This window comes from Rattus norvegicus, chromosome 14, assembly GCF_036323735.1.
Source record: "Rattus norvegicus strain BN/NHsdMcwi chromosome 14, GRCr8, whole genome shotgun sequence".
Lineage (NCBI taxonomy): Eukaryota > Metazoa > Chordata > Mammalia > Rodentia > Muridae > Rattus > Rattus norvegicus.
Genome location: NC_086032.1, coordinates 31,537,899 through 31,556,006, shown reverse-complemented (window position 1 = coordinate 31,556,006; position 18,108 = coordinate 31,537,899). Strand labels below are relative to the sequence as shown.

General features: G+C 41.6%; 2 protein-coding genes and 1 long non-coding RNA gene across 9 annotated transcripts in view; 2 read left to right on the top strand and 1 right to left on the bottom strand.

Moving 5' to 3' along the window:
- Nucleotides 1-2,652, top strand: part of Paics (phosphoribosylaminoimidazole carboxylase and phosphoribosylaminoimidazolesuccinocarboxamide synthase) — a 33,489-nt gene extending 30,837 nt beyond the window's left edge. For 4 of the 5 annotated variants that reach the window (XM_063272816.1, XM_006250853.5, XM_006250854.3 and 1 more), the window contains 2 exons: nt 1,496-1,654; nt 1,893-2,560. In XM_063272816.1, coding sequence (XP_063128886.1) covers nt 1,496-1,654; nt 1,893-2,059 — 326 coding nt within the window. In that variant the 3' untranslated portion in view covers nt 2,060-2,560. Of the gene's footprint in view, nt 1-1,495; nt 1,655-1,892 lie in introns of all 5 variants that reach the window. The other variant, NM_080910.3, reaches the window with a different exon arrangement.
- On the bottom strand, nt 2,261-11,409 carry LOC120096737 (uncharacterized). 2 transcript variants are annotated; one of them, XR_005493575.2, is made up of 3 exons: nt 11,279-11,409; nt 8,801-9,000; nt 2,261-6,617 (listed from the first exon to the last, which is right to left on the bottom strand). It is a non-coding gene; the product is annotated as an uncharacterized LOC120096737 (long non-coding RNA). The 2 variants fall into 2 exon arrangements; XR_010057688.1 differs by having other exon boundaries at nt 2,261-9,000.
- Srp72 (signal recognition particle 72) overlaps nt 6,029-18,108 on the top strand; it is a 27,555-nt gene continuing 15,475 nt past the window's right edge. The window contains exons 1-8 of one of the 2 annotated variants that reach the window (XM_039092285.2): nt 6,029-6,163; nt 7,559-7,679; nt 9,628-9,751; nt 11,305-11,448; nt 11,542-11,653; nt 13,335-13,366; nt 15,563-15,687; nt 15,778-15,835. In XM_039092285.2, coding sequence (XP_038948213.1) covers nt 6,055-6,163; nt 7,559-7,679; nt 9,628-9,751; nt 11,305-11,448; nt 11,542-11,653; nt 13,335-13,366; nt 15,563-15,687; nt 15,778-15,835 — 825 coding nt within the window. In that variant the 5' untranslated portion in view covers nt 6,029-6,054. The remainder of the gene's footprint in view (nt 6,164-7,558; nt 7,680-9,627; nt 9,752-11,304; nt 11,449-11,541; nt 11,654-13,334; nt 13,367-15,562; nt 15,688-15,777; nt 15,836-18,108) is intronic. The other variant, NM_001170601.1, reaches the window with a different exon arrangement.

The following is an 18,108-nucleotide window of genomic DNA, read 5'->3' as shown; positions in this document are numbered from 1 at the left end:
ATCTTTGTCTGGTTTCTTGGAAGCAAATAAGAAAGCTATAGTTTCAGTAGATAGTACATTAAATAAATGATAGGATATCAATGATCTAAAATACTGGAATCTGTTCACGAGAAAACTGGTTTTGTTTTTGTTTTAAAGACACACCAGAAGAGGGAATCAGATCCCATTACACATGGTTGTGAGCCACCATGTGGTTGTTGGGAATTGAACTCAGGACCTCTGGAACAGCAGTCAGTTCTCTTAATCACTGAGCCATCTCTCCAGCCTGACAGAACTGTTCTAAACAAGAAAAAAATTATTCCCTCGAGACTTCAGACCCTTTTTTTTTTTTTTTTTAGATTTATTCATTTATTATATATAAGTACACTGTAGCTGTCTTCAGATACACCAGAAGAGGGCATCAGATCTCATTACAGATGGTTGTGAGCCACCATGTGGTTGCTGGGATTTGAACTCAGGACCTCTGGAAGAGCAGTCAGTGCTCTTAACCACTGAGCCATCTCTCCAGCCCCCCAGACCCTTTTAATAAGCTAAGAGACTCAAATTCTTTCCCAGTAAAAAATAAAAAATATAGATAAAATTTTAGGTGGACTGAGATAATGTAGGTCAGTTGGAAAAAGGTGCTTATTCAGCATGTATGAAACCCAGGATTCAATACCCAGTACCACATAAAACCAGGAGTAGGTAGCACACCTGTAATCCTAACAGTTGGGAAGGTAAAACCGGAGGATTATTGTGAATTCAGAGTGAGCCTGGGGTACAGAACAAGACCCTCTGTTAGATATAGCCAGGCTCTTAAAGAAGTGTGAATATGCACTTTTTTGGTGCTGTGTTTTGATATTGACAATTATTGAGCCTAATGATTAAGTCTTAAGCATGTTAAGCACTTCAACTGTGGGTGCTATACGAAATATATTCTAGCACCCAGACACTATAATTTAAGGAAGTGTCTACAAAATCTCTAATTCCTATTAAATGAGTCTCCTGGCACCACTTAAAAAACAACTCAACATGAGAGGTAGCTGTTCCGTTTGTGAAATTGTTCATTTTGCTGAGTCTAAGCAGGAATAGCAGAAGGAAGCTGAGGCAGCCATTCCCTCACTGACCTCATGACATTCCTTTTACACAACACATCTCAGAAATAGGCAAACCTGGTCTGCCTAGGTTTGCCTACAGTACACTTACGTGACAAAATGAATACATTGTGAACTTACATGCATAAGTAAGTTCAAATACCTTCTCAATGCCTTTTTCTATAGCAAACTACTTAAAGATTTAAAGCTCGTTCTTTATTATTTTTACTGTATGTGTGTGCAGATGCATATACCAGTTGCAAGAGTTGATTCTCTCTTAGGGGTTCCAGAGGTCACACAGGTCATCAACAAACACCCTTTGTCCACTGAGCTGTCTCACCTGCCCTGCACTGTTTGTACCTAGCAATTGTTTTTGTTGGAAAAAAGAATAGAAGGACCTGACTGTCTTAAAATTTCCGTAGGGGATGGCATACCTACTGTATTTGTCGCAGTGGCGGGCAGGAGCAATGGACTGGGCCCAGTGATGTCTGGTAATACTGCATACCCGGTTATCAGCTGTCCCCCAATCACAGCAGACTGGGGTGCTCAGGATGTGTGGTCATCTCTGCGACTGCCCAGTGGTAAGACCTTGAGAAATTTTTGTACTGTGTGTATAACCAGAATTTTGAGATACAATCTCACCTGTTAATAGTTGATGACATATTTAACCACAGCCTACTATTTTCAGTCAGGTTTTATAATTTTTAAATTATTTTATGCTTAGGTGCTTAAGTATGCATCTTTAAGAAATAGGATTTGGGTTTATTACCATCTTTTTCTTTTTTAATTTTTCTGTCTTTTTCTTTTCTGAACCAATAGGTATTGGCTGTTCAACTATACTTTCTCCAGAAGGATCAGCCCAGTTTGCTGCTCAGATATTTGGGTTAAACAACCATTTGGTGTGGGCCAAACTTCGAGCGAGCAAACTGAACACGTGGATATCCTTAAAGCAGGCTGATAAGAAAATCAGAGAGTGCAATTTGTAATAAAGCAATTTAATTTGTAGGAGAAAAGTTACATATTCCTAGTTTGGATTTAAAAAAAAAATCAAGCAAAATGATTTCACATCAGAGAAAACAATTCAGTTTATTTTCTGGCTCTATGTAGTGATATGTCCCTGTAGCCTGAGCACTCTAGAGGATCACTAAATTCAAGGCCAGCCTGAATTGTGTATTGAGACCCTGTATTTGCTGGGGAGGGGATCTTGGCACAACGCTGCTAAATTACATCTCGCTTTCTATATAGTCATTGTTGGGTAAATATGTAATTATGGAACTGGAGCAATGTGTCTGTGGTTCAAGAACCAGTATGGCTCTCCTGCAGATGCCCTGAGTTTGGCTCCCAGCATCCATGTAGACTGCCTCACAATAAATAACCTTTAACCCGGGATCTGACCCCGTGGCTTCCTTATGCACCTGCTCTCAGATTCTGTTACATTCCTCCACCCAACACACACAATTTTAAAAAATAAACGTTTTCAAAGAGTATTATTTCTAAGTGGTAATAACATTTATAAATCAATAGTATTGCTTGACATTTGGAGTTGACACTTTAAAAATTAAAATATTGTGCGTGTTAATAACGTGTTCTCGCTGCGTGCTCTGGACCTTCTCAGTAAGTACATTGCTACATGAGTCTCCAGCTAAGGAATGTGTTTGAACTTTGTTGTGTTGGTTTTTACAATGGTGAGGAAACCCTAGGTCCTTGCCATGCTTTAACCCTGGTTTGTTTGGGGGTATTTGCTTGCTGTGCTTCTAAAGAAGTTGAGAATAGAGGTAGAAGCAGCTCATAAAATGGAAGAGGTGCTAAAAGGGCCTTTCCTGCGAGTTTTGGGCAATAAGACAGTTCTATATGGAATAAAGCTATTCCAGGGAAAGATGGACTAAAATACTGCTTAGCTGTTGGGAGGTGCTCTCTGGGTTGTAAACTTTTATTTTCTGGTAAAACGTTTGCCACACCTGCAATCGCATGTTTGCCCCAGCAAAACAATACAACTAAATCCAAAGAACCTTTAGATTCCCGTTCACCCTGTCTTTAAAAAAAAAAATCCATAAACAAAATTTACCACTTGATTTTACAGGTTCTTTAAGTACTTTGAAGGCCTATTAAAAGTCATGTGAGCAAAGTCAAGGCTAGTCTGGGCCATGTGAGACCCTGTTTCAGGAAGGGGAAAGGGTTCCACCATAATAATAGGACACGTGCTCTACTATGTTCATAGCAGCCTTATTTATAATAGCCAGAAGCTGGAAACAACCCAGTTGTCAAGTGAAGAATGCATACAGAAAATGTACATTTACACAATGGAATACTACTCGCTATTAAAAATGAGTACTATATGAATTTTGCAGGTAAATAGAATTAGAAAGTCGTCTGACTGAGGTAAGGAGACCCAAAAGGACAATGTGGTATGAACTCACTGATGAGTGGATATTAGCCCAATAGCTGGGAATACCCACAATACAACTCACAGACCATATGAAGCTTAACAAAAAGGAAGGTTAAAGTGGATGCTTCAATGCAACTTAGAAGGGGGAACAAAATAATCATGGGAGGCAGAGGCTGGTAGGTACCTGAGTGGGAGGGGGAGTCCAGTGGGCCAGGCGAATGAATAGTAGTATGTAGCACTGGGGGAAGTCCCAGATGCTGGGGATGGGAGAGGCTCCCAGGACCCAATGGGGATGACAGCTGAAATGCCCAACAGTGGGGAGACAGAACCTGAAGAGGTCACCTCCAGTAGATAGGTATGGCCTCCAGTTGAGGTATGGGGCCACTCACCCAAGAGAAAAATTGAAGGAAAGGCCATCCAGAGACCGCTCCACTTTGGGATCCATTCCATCCACAGACACCAAACCCCAACACTATTTCGGAGGACAAGATGTGCTTACAGACAGTGGCCTGGTATGGCTATCTTCAGAGACTCTGCCAGCTCCTGACTTAAGACAGATGCAGATACTCACAGACTTTTCTGATCTTTAAAGGGAAAAAATCTAGGTCTCTATTCTTAATTGTAATCCTCAGATTCTCACAGAACTTATCACCACTCAGTATATATTTTTATTGCCTATCTCATGTAGGAAATGCATAGTCCAAGTACACTGGATATCGTATCTCAGCAATGTAAATTCCTATATACAGGCAGGCAGATACATAGTACTGAAGTACTCTGTGAATGAACGTGCAAGTTCCCAAAAGGGGACACAACTCCGTGTAACTTACTGGACTGATGCATGTACAGCAGCTGGGGAATCTGCTGTAGTTGGTCTTGAGTGTTCTGTAGAGGCTCCTTTGACACTGTTTAAAGGTGGTGGAACGTCTAGGCCAGTGATTTTCAACCTTCCTAATGCCATGACCCTTTAACACAGTTCTTCATGTTGTGGTGGCACCCCCCACCATAAAATTATTTTGTTCCTGCTTTTTTTTTTTTTTTTTTTTTTTTTTGCAATTGCTATGAATAGTAGTGTAAATATCTAATATGTGACCCCCCCCTCCAGGGGTCATGATTCGCAGGTTGAGAACCACTGCTGTAGGAGATAGTGCCTAGTGTAAGTGTGCTTTTGAAATTGACATTTTGTCTGGGGCTTCAGCTTTTTCCTGCCCAGTAATCATTAAGTGTGCAGCTTTGGGTAACTACTACCTGATTTCTATCATGATGTTCCTCACTGAGGTTCCAAAGCAACAAAGCCAACCTACTATAGCTGAAATTATGATCCAAAATAAACTCATCCTCATAAATTCAGTATCATGTATTATTATACTGACTACACAAAGTTGTCCAGAACCATATGACAATCAGCTAGAGTTTCAGCCCTTGACCCAGACAAGAAATATGAAGTAGACGCGTGGTTTAAAAGCTGAGTAACAACATTAAGAGAACTTGAGGTTCAGTCTACGGGAGGTGAAGGAAGGTTTGGTTCAGGTCTCCCAGGTAGTAAGTAAAGTAAATAAGGCCTATGGCCTTACGACTATAGGTTGTTAGAGGGACTTAAAGAATCAGCACTCAGGAATAGAGCCTTGTAGAGGGTGTAGCTGAATGCTGAGCCCACTTGCTTAGCATGCATGCATCTTCTCCACAAGGAAGTTGAGCCTTGAAACCAGAATGTATACTGACTAGGCTGCGTGACCAAGTTTCCTTAAAGAAGTACAATAAGGGGCTGGAGAGATGGCTCAGTGGTTAAGAGCACTGACTGCTCTTCCAGAGGTCCTGAGTTCAATTCCCAGCAACCACATGATGGCTCACAACCATCTGTAATGAGATCTGATGCCCTCTTCTGGTGTGTCTGAAGACAGCGACAGTGTACCCACATACATGAAACTTTTTTTTTTAAAGTACATTAAGGAAAACCTCCAAGACGTAGTTTATTGTATGACATCTACACAAGTCGTACAATCAGTTCAGAACCTGGATATTCTCATCTCATCGGGCTTCCAGCCCACACTGCTCCTGAGCTAGATCTCAATGGGAGGTTAAACAGTTCCTTTCACTGTATTTTCATCAACAGCGATCTTCACTTCCCCCAGATTCATTCCCAGGTTCTAATCCTGTTCATGTCCTGAAACGGCAATTCTGAAGCACCCATGAGAAGCTGTGCCTGTACCTGCCTCCTTCAAGCGACTCTACGGTTCCTTAAATTAATTACCACCTAATACCACCTGAGGAACCGGGAGTTTTTCTCTTCCAAAGAGTGTCTCCCGGCCAGTCGGACCACAGTGGTCTCACCAGAATGCCGGCGGCTTTGGGCTGACAGTTTCGGTGAGCACCTTTTCTGAATCTGACTCCTCCTATCTCCAGTCGCCTTTTGAGTAGGAGTTGGGGCGTAAGTCTTGAAAGAAAACCGATTTCTGACCCCAGCTCTGGAACCTACGCGCTCGCAACTCCCTGCCGCCTAGCAACCACCAACTTCCTCCTTCGCCCGGCCAACTCCGAGATCCTCTTCCGGGGCAGAGGTCGCCCTACTCCTCCCCCACCTCCACCTTCTCCAAGATGGCGAGCGGCGGCAGCGGTGGGGTGTCAGTCCCTGCGCTGTGGAGTGAGGTGAACCGTTATGGGCAGAACAGCGACTTCACGCGTGCCCTCAAGACCGTCAACAAAAGTAAGTGTCGGGACAGCCGGACTGTCAGGAGGAAGCCGCCTGTGTCCAGCGCGCGCCTCCTCGGCACAGCCCGGAGGGGATCGCTGCGTCCTTCGTTCGGCTCGGCCCCCAAACCGGGGGCGGGTCGCTGTCCCACGGCCACCGGCGGCCGGAGCTCGGTCGCTTAGGGCCACGTGTACTTACTTCCCTCAGTCCCGGCGAGACCCGACGCGAGGGGGAGGGGGGACTTAAAGAGACCATGGCGTCCGGAACCGCTTCCAAATTGTTCTTGATATCTTCTCCGCTGCCGGATTTTGCGAAGATGTCAGATTTGACTTTTCTTCATTATCTTGAGCGAAGTGATCAAGATAGTGTCATGAAGGAAACTTATGGACTGGGGCTGGGGCAGGGGAAGGAACCTGCCTTGACACGTAGCATCCATGCTGTTGCAGACAAAGTGGAAGCATTGCAGATTCTAAAGGGAAGAGGTGTGAATGTCAGGTCTTTATTCATTTGCACGTACAAAAGCTTGCCGGTCTTAATTAGCCAGTGAATAAGCCCCAACCTTTAAAATAACCTAAGGAGACTTTGACCTGCGTTTTTAGCCCCATGAATTATAATTTCTAATTTTAGTTGTCTTCAATATGAGATTCCATAATTTGTTATTCTTCACTATATGCCTGTAATATGGCCATGCTATATTCTGTACAGTAGATAGACCTGTGTATGTTAGGTTTGGTAATGTAACTACCAAATCATTCAGCGGTACCAGGCACTAGTTATGTAAAGAATATCGCAGTAACACACGCTTTGCACCTTCAGGTCCCTGATTACTATAAAAGTAGTCATGGTGGCCACGCATTAAGGAAAATAGCTACTAATTAGAATTGAGTATGGACAAACTTACTTGCATTAACATTAGCCTTTTGCTGGGCTACAACCCATATTTGTATCAGTATAACAGTGTAGCAATTCTTTAATCAGCCAAGACTGTCACTTCAGCCCTACCCATTAATTTCTAGAAATTCCTTTACCGACTTGTAAACTGAGAATTGGATTCCTGCGGTAGACTAGGAGCAAGGGGAACCGTGATCCTAGTCCTTTTGACACCGGCATGCTGTTAGCATCGAACCTTGGCTGCCCGAATTACTATTTTATTAATATTATTATATTATATAATAAATTATTATTTTATTTCTCTTCAATCTCTTTTTGGGAAAGGGGAATTTTGGATATTTCTTTGGAACATTCCAAAGATGAATCATGCCTATGTTGTAGTTTTTGTTTGTTTTGCAGTGGCGAAAATTAGACTTAGGGCCTCCCATATGTTAGGCAATCTGTATTCCCGTTTTTATTTAGTTAAAAACGAGCTGAGGGACGGATTTAAAAATGGCTTTCCTAAAAAACGTTCTCTAGTATTGCAGATCAACAAGGATGATGTCACGGCCTTGCACTGTAAAGTTGTTTGCCTTATCCAGAATGGAAGTTTCAAAGAAGCCTTGAATGTCATCAATACTCACACCAAAGTGTTAGCCAAGTAAGTGATTCTGTTAGTGGTTATTAGAGCTATCACCTCACCCACTGCTTCCTCCAGCTCTTCCCTTTTGACCTGCTTTCCTTTTTTCTGTCATTGGTCTTTCTGAAGTTAGAAGACAAAGTAGTGATCTTGGTTCCTCTCTGCTGGACTGTTAGAATTTCAGAATTTTTTTTGTTTGTGTTTTTTTGCCTCTTTGCTTGTTTTCTGCTTTCCTGGGTTTTTATTGTTTCGTATTTGCATATTTGTTTGTCCCGGATCTAATCTTGCTGGCCTGGAACTCACTGTGCAGTCCAAGCTGGTTTTAAACGTACAGTCCTACTTCAGCCTCCTGAATGATGGGATGTGCCACAATTTCCAGAGCTGTCTTTCTTTTGAACTGCTCAGAAGGGGGTAAACCATAAAAGAATGCAGAACATAAATGTGAGTCACATATACAAGTTATGCTTGTGATCCAGCATGAGGAGACTGAGGCAGAATCTCTAGTTTGAAGCCGTCTTGGGCTATGGACTGAGACCATTTCCAAAGGTGGGCCTGGTGGAGCTGGATGGTTCTTGGAACAAGGATCTAGGGAGAAAACAAGGATGTACCTATCAACCAGACATGTGTACGCTTACCGCACATGAACATCTGCAGCATAGACGTCTGTAAGGTGAACTTAGCCTGACCTCTGGCCCTTGGACCATTAATTATTCAGGCCAAGACCTTTGAGCTGTTTGTTTTCAATTATTGATGCCTTTTTTTTTTTTTTTAATCTCATTTATATTTCACAGAACACAAACTTCCTGAATTGTTACTTTTTTACATTTGCTTTGATGAGTTTTTTCTGGGGGCGGGGGTTATGGTCAAAACTTCAAAATGAATTTTAAATATTACATTAATGTACATGAATTTTAAATCTGGAGATTTAAATAACTGCTTGCTTGGTTGAATCTTCTCCAGTTACCATATTTTATATCTAATTTTTTTTTCTTAACCATTTGCTTCATGAACAAGTTAACCAGTATTGTATATTTTGTTAGGAGATTTAAGAAACTTTCTTCTTTGGAGACAGTGTCGCATGTCTCCCAACCAACCTCAAGCTCCTCGGTAGCTGAGTAAGAGCCTACCTTTCTGATCTTTACCTGTACTTCCCAAGGCTGTGATAACAGACATGTACCATCATATCCAGTTGTAGGGTGCTGGGCATAGAACCCAGGGCTTCTGCTATGCCTCAGTCTCAAGATGTGGCCCATTTGAGTGTTTGCATTGTCCTTGTATTGAGCTCTTCCATGATTGCTTCTTTAATATTTGTTTCAGAATGCCAGTAGTTTTGTCAGTAGTCCTGAAAACAGAGCAGATGAGGTCATGGGTGCTGCATGTGGTGCTGCTTTAAGGCCTGTGTGATTTGGGAGGCAGGTCACAAAGATGGCTGTGGTGATATAAGACTTATATAACTGTAAGAATGTGCTTTTGTTTTGATTCCAGGTGTAGACAGGTATAGAGATGTGGGCTGCTGCAGGCTGACCACAGTAGCTGACTATGTTTTTCTGGTGCTGTACCAGAGGCATGGTTTTGCCAGCTGCAGATAATTTTTGAGATTGTGTGATGTTTAAGATTTTGGGAACTTTTCAGAGGTTATATAAATGCTAGGGCCCTGTTGTGGAGAGGGGTGTGTGTAGTTGTTGGTCTTCCAGGGAGGGTTGGTTGTGGTTTGTTAGTAGTCATGTTCAAAGAAGAAACAAAAAGAAAAGTTAGATTCAGATCCTCTCCCCATCCTTCTTTCTCACTTATCTAGTAAGAGGGAGTGAAACAGGGTGGGGAGGCTAAAGGGTGGAAAAAAGAAGAACCCACAAAGTAGCAAAAACGAGTTACACATGTATCAAGTGCTTAGAGCAATCTGGCATATGCAGAGTGTTCTACACTATTAGATAATAATCAGATCTGGTTTTGTTCTTGGTTTTTCCTTCAGTAACTCTCTGTCCTTTGAGAAGGCATATTGCGAGTACAGGTTGAACAGAATCGAGAATGCCTTGAAGACAATAGAAAGTGCCAACCAGCAGACAGACAAACTGAAGGAGCTTTATGGACAAGTGGTAATTACAACTTTAAATTCCTGTTGTCAATCACCGCAGACAGACACTGCTCTACCCTGACACGGAGCAGGGTGGGACATCCTGATGCTCCACAAACTCAGCCACCAAACCAGTTCCTGAGGTTTGGATCTGTTCTCTGGTCTTTCTGTCCTCTGGAAGAGTTGTACGTAGAGTATTCTACAAACTGGGACTTCTTTGGGGGCCATTGAATGACATTTGAACTACTGATTAGAAAGGTAAAGGCCAGTGAGCTATATACGTAGTTGAGACAATATTTCCAATATTAAACTAGTAAGTATTCTAAGTTTAACAATTATAATTATGAAAGTTAAGGATTTGGGAGACTTTTTCATAAAAAAAATATATATATGTGTGTGTGTATATATATATATGTGTATATATATATGTGTGTGTGTATATATATATGTGTATATATATATGTGTGTGTGTATATATATATATACATATATATATATATATATATAGTTTGTAAAACTATGCCCTTTGAAAATATGTCTTTTTGAAGTTTGTTAAAATTAGAGTTAGTCATTTTATATATGTTGGGTATTTTGCTTGCATATATAGTATGCATATCACATGCTTGCTTAGTGCCTATGGAGGTCCAAAGACAGTGTCAGATGCCCTAGAACTGGAGTTACAGTGGTTGTGGACCGCCATGTAGGTGTGAGGAATTGAACTTAGGTCTTTTGCAGGAACAAACAAGTACCTTAACCACAGAACTATGTCTCCAGCCTCTGAAGAATTTGAGACAAAATTAAGCCTGATCTGAAGGTGCTATTAATCCTGAGAGGACAGGGGACTATCTGAGTAGCTGTAGGGTGAGTTCCAGGGTTGATGAAAGAGACCAGTCTTGGTCATACAGCGGGAACTGACTGACCCAGAGTAGCAACTTCCACTCTCCTTTGTCCTACTACATGGCTCAGGCTGGTCAGGAATTTGCTGTATAGACTAGGCTGGCATTGAACTCACACAGATGTGCCTGCCTCTGTGTAGACTAGGCTGGCATTGAACTCACCAAGATATGCCTGCCTCTGCCTTTTGGGTGCTGGGTTTAAAGGCATGTGCCACCACGCCCAACTCTGTTACTGTCCTTTGGGAACCCCTTGTGTGTACTTAGTACTGCTATCATTGGTGCCATATCTGATTGCTGAGAAACAAAGTGAACTTCTAGGGAATTCTAAGTCTTTGCTTAGTATTTTTTTCTTCTGTTTACAGGCACTTGGTTATCATTTGGTGTGGCTTTTTCTTTTTTATTGCAGTTGACATTACAGCATAGATTTTTATACAAAGATTTTCTTTCACAAACTTTAGGCATTTAGCTAAGATAAAGAGCTTTCAAATCTGTACTATAAGATAGATTCTTCTCAGGTAACTTTTTTCTAAGTATTTGCACACAGAACTGGTTAAAGATATACAAAGACAAATGCGTGGCTTGCCCATATTATGTCTTAACATTCCCTACAGAAAGCATCACTGTGGTGTGAAAGACCAGACTGTGTTAGTCACCTCTGACCCCTTGCTTTGGCCTCCAGCTGTACCGCCTGGAACGCTACGATGAGTGCCTGGCCGTGTACCGAGATCTTGTCCGAAACTCCCAGGATGACTACGATGAGGAGAGGAAGACAAACCTGTCAGCAGTCGTTGCCGCTCAAAGCAACTGGGAAAAAGTGGTTCCCGTGAGTATGCGTGTGACACACACACACACACACCCCACAGCCATGAACGAATACTCATACTTACTGTCTGACCGGCATGTCTCTCTGTGGCAGGAGAACTTGGGTCTCCAAGAAGGCACACACGAACTCTGTTACAACGCTGCGTGTGCACTGATAGGGCAAGGCCAGCTGACCCAGGCAATGAAAATCCTACAAAAGGCTGAAGGTTGGGAGTCTTTTTTTTTTTTTTTTGGTTCTTTTTTTTTTTTTTTTTTTCGGAGCTGGGGACCGAACCCAGGGCCTTGGAAGCGCTCTACCACTGAGCTAAATCCCCAGCCCCAGGTTGGGAGTCTTTAATGCTTTCTATAAAAACAGTGTGGGGTGTGTGGATTTAGACAATCTCAAAATGCATTTGATACTTGTCAAGTTATTTGGTGAAAGTCACTGCATAATGAGAATCTTGAGGAGTTTCTCTAGCCTGTCTCCCATCTCTATTTCTGTTTAAGAATTAAACTAGTTTGTAAAGTTTAATTTTAAAGAGTAGGTCTTTGAGTGAGTTATATGAATACTAAATGTAAAATAACCAACTGTGACAAGACCGTTTGTAAAAAAAATCATTTCTGGACCAGTGACATGACTCATTGAGATGGGCACTTGCCACTAAACCTGACAGGTTGTCCTCTTGCTTTCACGTGACATGCACATGTGCACATGAGCACATACATACACAGAATAAGACCGATAATTTAAATTTTAAAAATTTTTAAAGAAAATAATTCCATAAATATTAGTTGTTATTCTATTGTTTCTACTTAAATAATACGTATTACTCTTGTGAACATGCGTATGTATAAACTATCTATACCTGTAGTACCACTCTAGGACATTTTAGCCCATTTAATATGTCTCTACACATATTTCTATATATATTTTGAAGACTTTGGTATAAAAACAGCATGCTAGGTCTACAGAGACTGTTTCAGGACAGCAGAGTCTCCTGGAGAAATCCTGTCTCGACAAGCAAGCCAGAAGATCACTGAAGGGATAGTTAGGAGAATGAGAGGCTGGAGTTCAACCTCCAGCCCCAAAATAGAAAACAGGAAAGAGGAAGGAGCAGGTGTGGGTGATGTGGAACAGATTATAAAGTTTGGCTCACAACCATCACTCCAGTTCCAGGGGATCTGATACCTTCTTCTGGCCTCCATGGGCACCAGGCACATACATGGTGCACTGTCTTATCCAAGAATTCCATTTCTAGAATTTTAAAATATTAAAAATTATATTAGAAATATTTAGGTTAGATTCACAAATATGATCAACTGAAGGGGTGGTGATGGCACACACCTTCAACCCCAGCATTTGGGAGGCAGTGGCAGGCAGATCTCTGTGAGTTCGAGGCCAGGCAAGTCTACAGAGTTTCAGGACAGTCAGGGTCTCCTGGAGAAATCCTATCTGGAAAGACAAACAAACAAAAAGATCAATTGAAGGGATATTGAGAAGAAAAAGAACTTTTAAACAGCATGAGTTTCTGTGTTGTTAAAAGATTGGTCGTGGGAGCTGGGGGGAAATAGTGTGGTCAGTAGTGCTTGTCTTGAATGAGTTCATTCCCAGTCTGGTCCTCACATAAAAAACCGTGGTGGGCCTAAAGAGATGGCTCAGCCATTAAGAGCATTGGCCGCTCTAACAGGACCCAGGTTTGGTTCCTATCACCCACTAGGTAGCTTACAGGGACACAAATGCAGGCAAAACACATCTAAAACTACAGATTTAAAAAAAGACCCTAGGCCCAAGGACAGATGTCAGTTGACAGGCTGAAATCTGCTCGGGAATTAGCTTTTGCCTTTTGGAACTGAAAAGAATAGGAACTACTCAATGATGCTAACTTTAAAACTGTTTTCCTCCTGTAGATCTTTGTCGCCGTTCATTTTCAGAAGATTCAGTAAGTATTCGATAAAGCCAAGTGTCATGCTTTAGTAGTAGTTTAGAGGTTTCATTCAACTCTGTGGGATAGATGGTACCATGCATTTGGTTCATATGTAATCAGATACTAATTTTCTTTAGGAACTGGCCTTCAGCAGATCTCTCTGTGCTTTCTATATAATTTGCATCAAGACAAGCATCTTTTTGCATTTGTGGTTCTTTTGCTATTTATTTTATATTTATATAACATTAAATAAGTGTTAAATATTTCTATTTATATAATAAATATAATGTTAAATATTTATATAATGTTGGCTATAAATATGTTTACATTTAAATTTATATAAACATTTAATTTTAACATTTTCTGTCAAACACAAATGAAATCGTGTGTTTGGGAATAAGCATCTCAGACCACCTGGACAGTGTCCGTTCACCAGGTTAGTGTAGGTTAGTAAAAGAGCACATACTGGGGGAGATATGGCTTGCCCTGTAATGTGCTTGCTGTGTACGCTGAGGATTTGCTGTGTTCATGGGCGTGATAAATTCTTGATGGTTTGCATTACAATCCCAGCCCTCCAGGGGTGGAGACAGGTAATCCCAGGAGCCTGCAGCCTCCCTTGATCTGCGGGTTCCAAGCAGGTCTCAAATAAGAAAGTAGATGGGGATGGAAAGATGGCTCAAAGGTTAAGGAGCATTTGCCTCTCTTCCAGAGGACCCAAGTACAGTTTCCAGCTCCAGGGCCACATGGCTTATGACCACCTGTGATCCTAGTTCTAGGAGATCTGACATCCTCTTCTGGCCTTTGTAAGCAACGTGGAAACATAGTGTGTACTCCACAGACACACAAAAATATTTTAAAAATTTAAAAAGTAAAAGTAGATGACACCCAAGAAACAGCATTCAAGGTTGTCCTCTGGCCTCTACATGTACACACATGCACATGAATATGTATATACATGAAGAATACAGCTCCTAACTTAGAGTATTCATTATGTATGTAAACCAGCCAATCTTTCAGAAAGGATTGGAGGACAGTCCTTCATTGTATATGTTACATCAGCTTCATCTGGAGCATCAGTTACGAATGCCACCTACCTCTGTTTTTTTGTTGTTATTGTTGGGTGTTTTGCTTGTTTGTTTAGGGTGTTGGGATTGAACCTAGGGCTCTAATGTGTGCTAGGCAGCATTGTACCATTGAGCTATATTCCCAGCATAGACCCTCACACCCCACCTTTGTGTTGGGAGTTTCACAAAGTTTCCTGTGTGGGAGTTGAACTTGCTCTGTAGCCCAGGTGGGGTTTGACCTTTGTTCCCCTGCTTCAGTGTCCCTGTAATTGGGATTGCAGGTCTGTGGCAAGCCCAACTGATGCTTGCTTTATGTGCAGTCCAGGCAGTGACCTTCTTATGTGTGATACTGGAGCTCTTTTTATTCTTTTTAAAGATTTTATTTATGTATATAAGCACTTCATTTCCACGTACTCCTCCATGACAGAAGGGGCATCAGATCCCATGGTAGATGGTTGTGAGCCACCGTGTGGTGCTAGGAACTGGACTCATGACATCAGGATGAGCAGACAGTACCCTTAACCATTGAGCCATCTCTCCACCCCTTAAGATATATTTTGCTTTTAATTATGTTAATATTGGGTGTATCTGTGTTTGAGTGCAAATGTCCAGAGAGTCTAGAAAAGGGCTTTGGATTCCCTGGAAATACAGTTACACGCCAGTGTGAGCTGCCAAGAGGAGTCCTGGGAACTGAACTCAGGCTTCTCCAAGAGCGGCATTTGCTCTTAACACTAAGCCATCTCTCTAGTCCTAAGAAGCATTTTTTTTTTTTTTTTTTTTTGGTTCTTTTTTTTCGGAGCTGGGGACCGAACCCCGGGCCTTGTGCTTCCTAGGTAAGCGCTCTACCACTGAGCTAAATCCCCAGCCCCTCTAAGAAGCATTTTTTAAAAATACGTCTTGCAAGAAAACTTTTTAGGATTTTGGGGGGAAATTATCAAAAGCACATGTTACTGACTACTACCTTGTATGATACCATATTCTTTCAGGATCTTCTTTCCATTATCCTGTAAAAGTTCTCTACAGTAGCAATTCTGAAAACCGAGTCTCAGGGAAGATTCCTGAAGTTAGTTACATGGCGTCATAAGGCTTGTGTCTTTTCAAGTGTCTAAATCACCTGGTAAAATACTACGTTTCCCTTTCTCCTTAGGACGGGACTGAGGAAGACCCTCAGGCCGAGCTGGCCATCATTCACGGTCAAATGGCTTACATCATGCAGCTTCAGGGGCGCATCGAGGAGGCTCTGCAGCTTTACAATCAGATAATAAAACTGAAGTGAGTTGTTCAGTGCAGTGTCCTTTCGGGGATGAGGCTTTCATCGGCCGTTGTTCAAAGTTTCTGGTATTAACAGTTGCTTGTTCGCAGGCCAACAGATGTGGCACTTCTTGCTGTAATCGCAAATAACATCATCACCATTAATAAGGTATGGATTCTCTGGAATTTCTACATAGTGGTTTATGCTGAGAACGTAATTATTTCAGCTTGTTCTAGAGTGTGGCTTTTTTTCCATGACAAAAAGAAATTCAGGTGTAACAGAATCATGTGGAGAGTGTTTTTAGTTCATTATATTGGTGTTTCTGCCATGTTTGTTCAAGTAGTAAAACTTCTTTGTAGTTGTAGGCCTTGGGTTTAATAAAAATTTTACCTTTCTAGTTTAGAATCTCTATGCATAAGTACATGGGTACCTTACATTCCGTTTCTGACTCTAGAATTTTTGGGGGTTAAGGGGAGCAAGGTCTAGGTAGGTGCTATGGTTTGTCCCACCCGCTGCCCTCTGTCAAAATTACAGGTGTGTCTGCAGGTACTTGTAATGTGAGAGTGCTGTGCTCATCAAATCACGATGGCACTAATTACCAAGTGCAACACTGTCTGATGGAAAAACACTGAGATCTGAAATCAAGTTACTAAAAACAAGAGAAGCAACTAATGTCCAGTTTTTCATGCTGTACCATGCAATGTTTCCTGTGTGCATGTGCGTGTGCATGTGCATGTCCATGCCTGTATGTGCAGATGCCCAGGGAAGCCAGAGTTGTCTGATCATACTGGAGCTGGAGTTATAGATGGTGTGAGCTACCCAGTGTGGATGCTGGGATTTGAACACACCTGTTCTGAATAAGCAGTGCATTCTTTTAACTGAGCCATCTTCCCCTGCCCTATGTGGAGTTTTGAAATACTCAGTTCCTTATGCTCAGTATGTAGGAGACTAAAAGAAGCCATTTGTATGAGGTCATTGCCAGGAAGAATGAGAACATGGATTCAGATAACCATTTTTTGACACCAAAGGTTGTCCCTGGTACTTATTGTACCTCTGTACGTGAGAGGTCTCCAGATGTGGGATGGTAGCATGGCACAGTTTCTAAACATCGATGCTAGCATTTGAGTGGAGCAGCAGTACTTGGTTTTGAAATGTTTGTCAGATATACAGTTGTGTGGAGGAGAATTATGAAATATTAAATATACATCTCCACCTAAATGTAATCTATACATTAAACTTTTTTTTTTTGAGACAGGGTCTCTCTTTGGTTATCCTGAAATTTACTATTTAGACTAGGCCGGCCAAAAACTGAATGCTAGGATGAAAAGCGTCTGCCATCATTCCTGGCTCCACATTACTTTTTTTTACTCTGTTTATTAGTAGGTAATACTTAAGAAATAAAAATTATTAAATCATTGTAATTAAAATTCCATCCTGAAAAGCCAGGCTCAGTAGAACATGCCTATACTCCCAGAACTCAGAAAGCTGAGCCTGGAGTATATAGTGACACCCTGCCTTAGAGGAGGGTGGTGGGCAACCCACTTCTTTCTGACGTTCAAAATAATTATATATGTTAAATTTCTTGTCTTCGTACTTCCTGACAACTGTATTTGGCAAAAGGTTAAACAACACCATTTTTAACATATAAAGAAAAATTTGTGATTTGAGAGTAAGGGATAGGTACCAAAAAATCAAATTTAAGATTACACTAAATGTTGTCGTAAAATTATAAAAACAAGTGGTCTTTTACCCCCACTAGATCTGGCACCATAGTGCCCCAAGATATCTGGTAGACATCTTCATCTCATTTATTAGCAAAGCCTCTCACCCGCTCTGCTCTGTTGCATATCACACTGCCGATGGCTACTCTCTGAGCCTGGCAGCAGTCTCTCTACCCATCCAGTTCCCAAGGCAGGCTGCCACCGTGCCAGACACACACATCCCAGTTCCGTGGTGGCCCGGTGTCTTCAGCCACTACACACGCTCTTAAATTTAAATCACCACATGAAAGAACACACAACACATCATCCTCTAGTCCAGTTGATATATAATTGCCCACCTAAACATACAAAGTCCTGTGCACATCCATCCCTTAAGAACATTCATAACAACCTGTAAAGGAACAGCGTGGAGTCTTAACATTTGCCTCTTATGTTCTCTTGGCGGCTTCCTCTCTCCAGTCTCCTTCCGTTCCAGTCTCCTCCTCTTCCCTCAAACTTTTCTCCCGCCCATCCTTCCTTCTCGTCCAATGACAGGCCTCCTTCTATCTTGTGCCTGCCTCACCTGTGACATCATCCTACAATGTTAACATGGAAGACCTTGAGAATACAATTTTTTTAAAAAGGTCATGACAGAGTTTGAGAAAAGTCTCACATTGCGTGTGTAAAGAAGTGACTTATAACAAGTAAGTAATACATGAGCACTAACTAGGAAATGCCTAT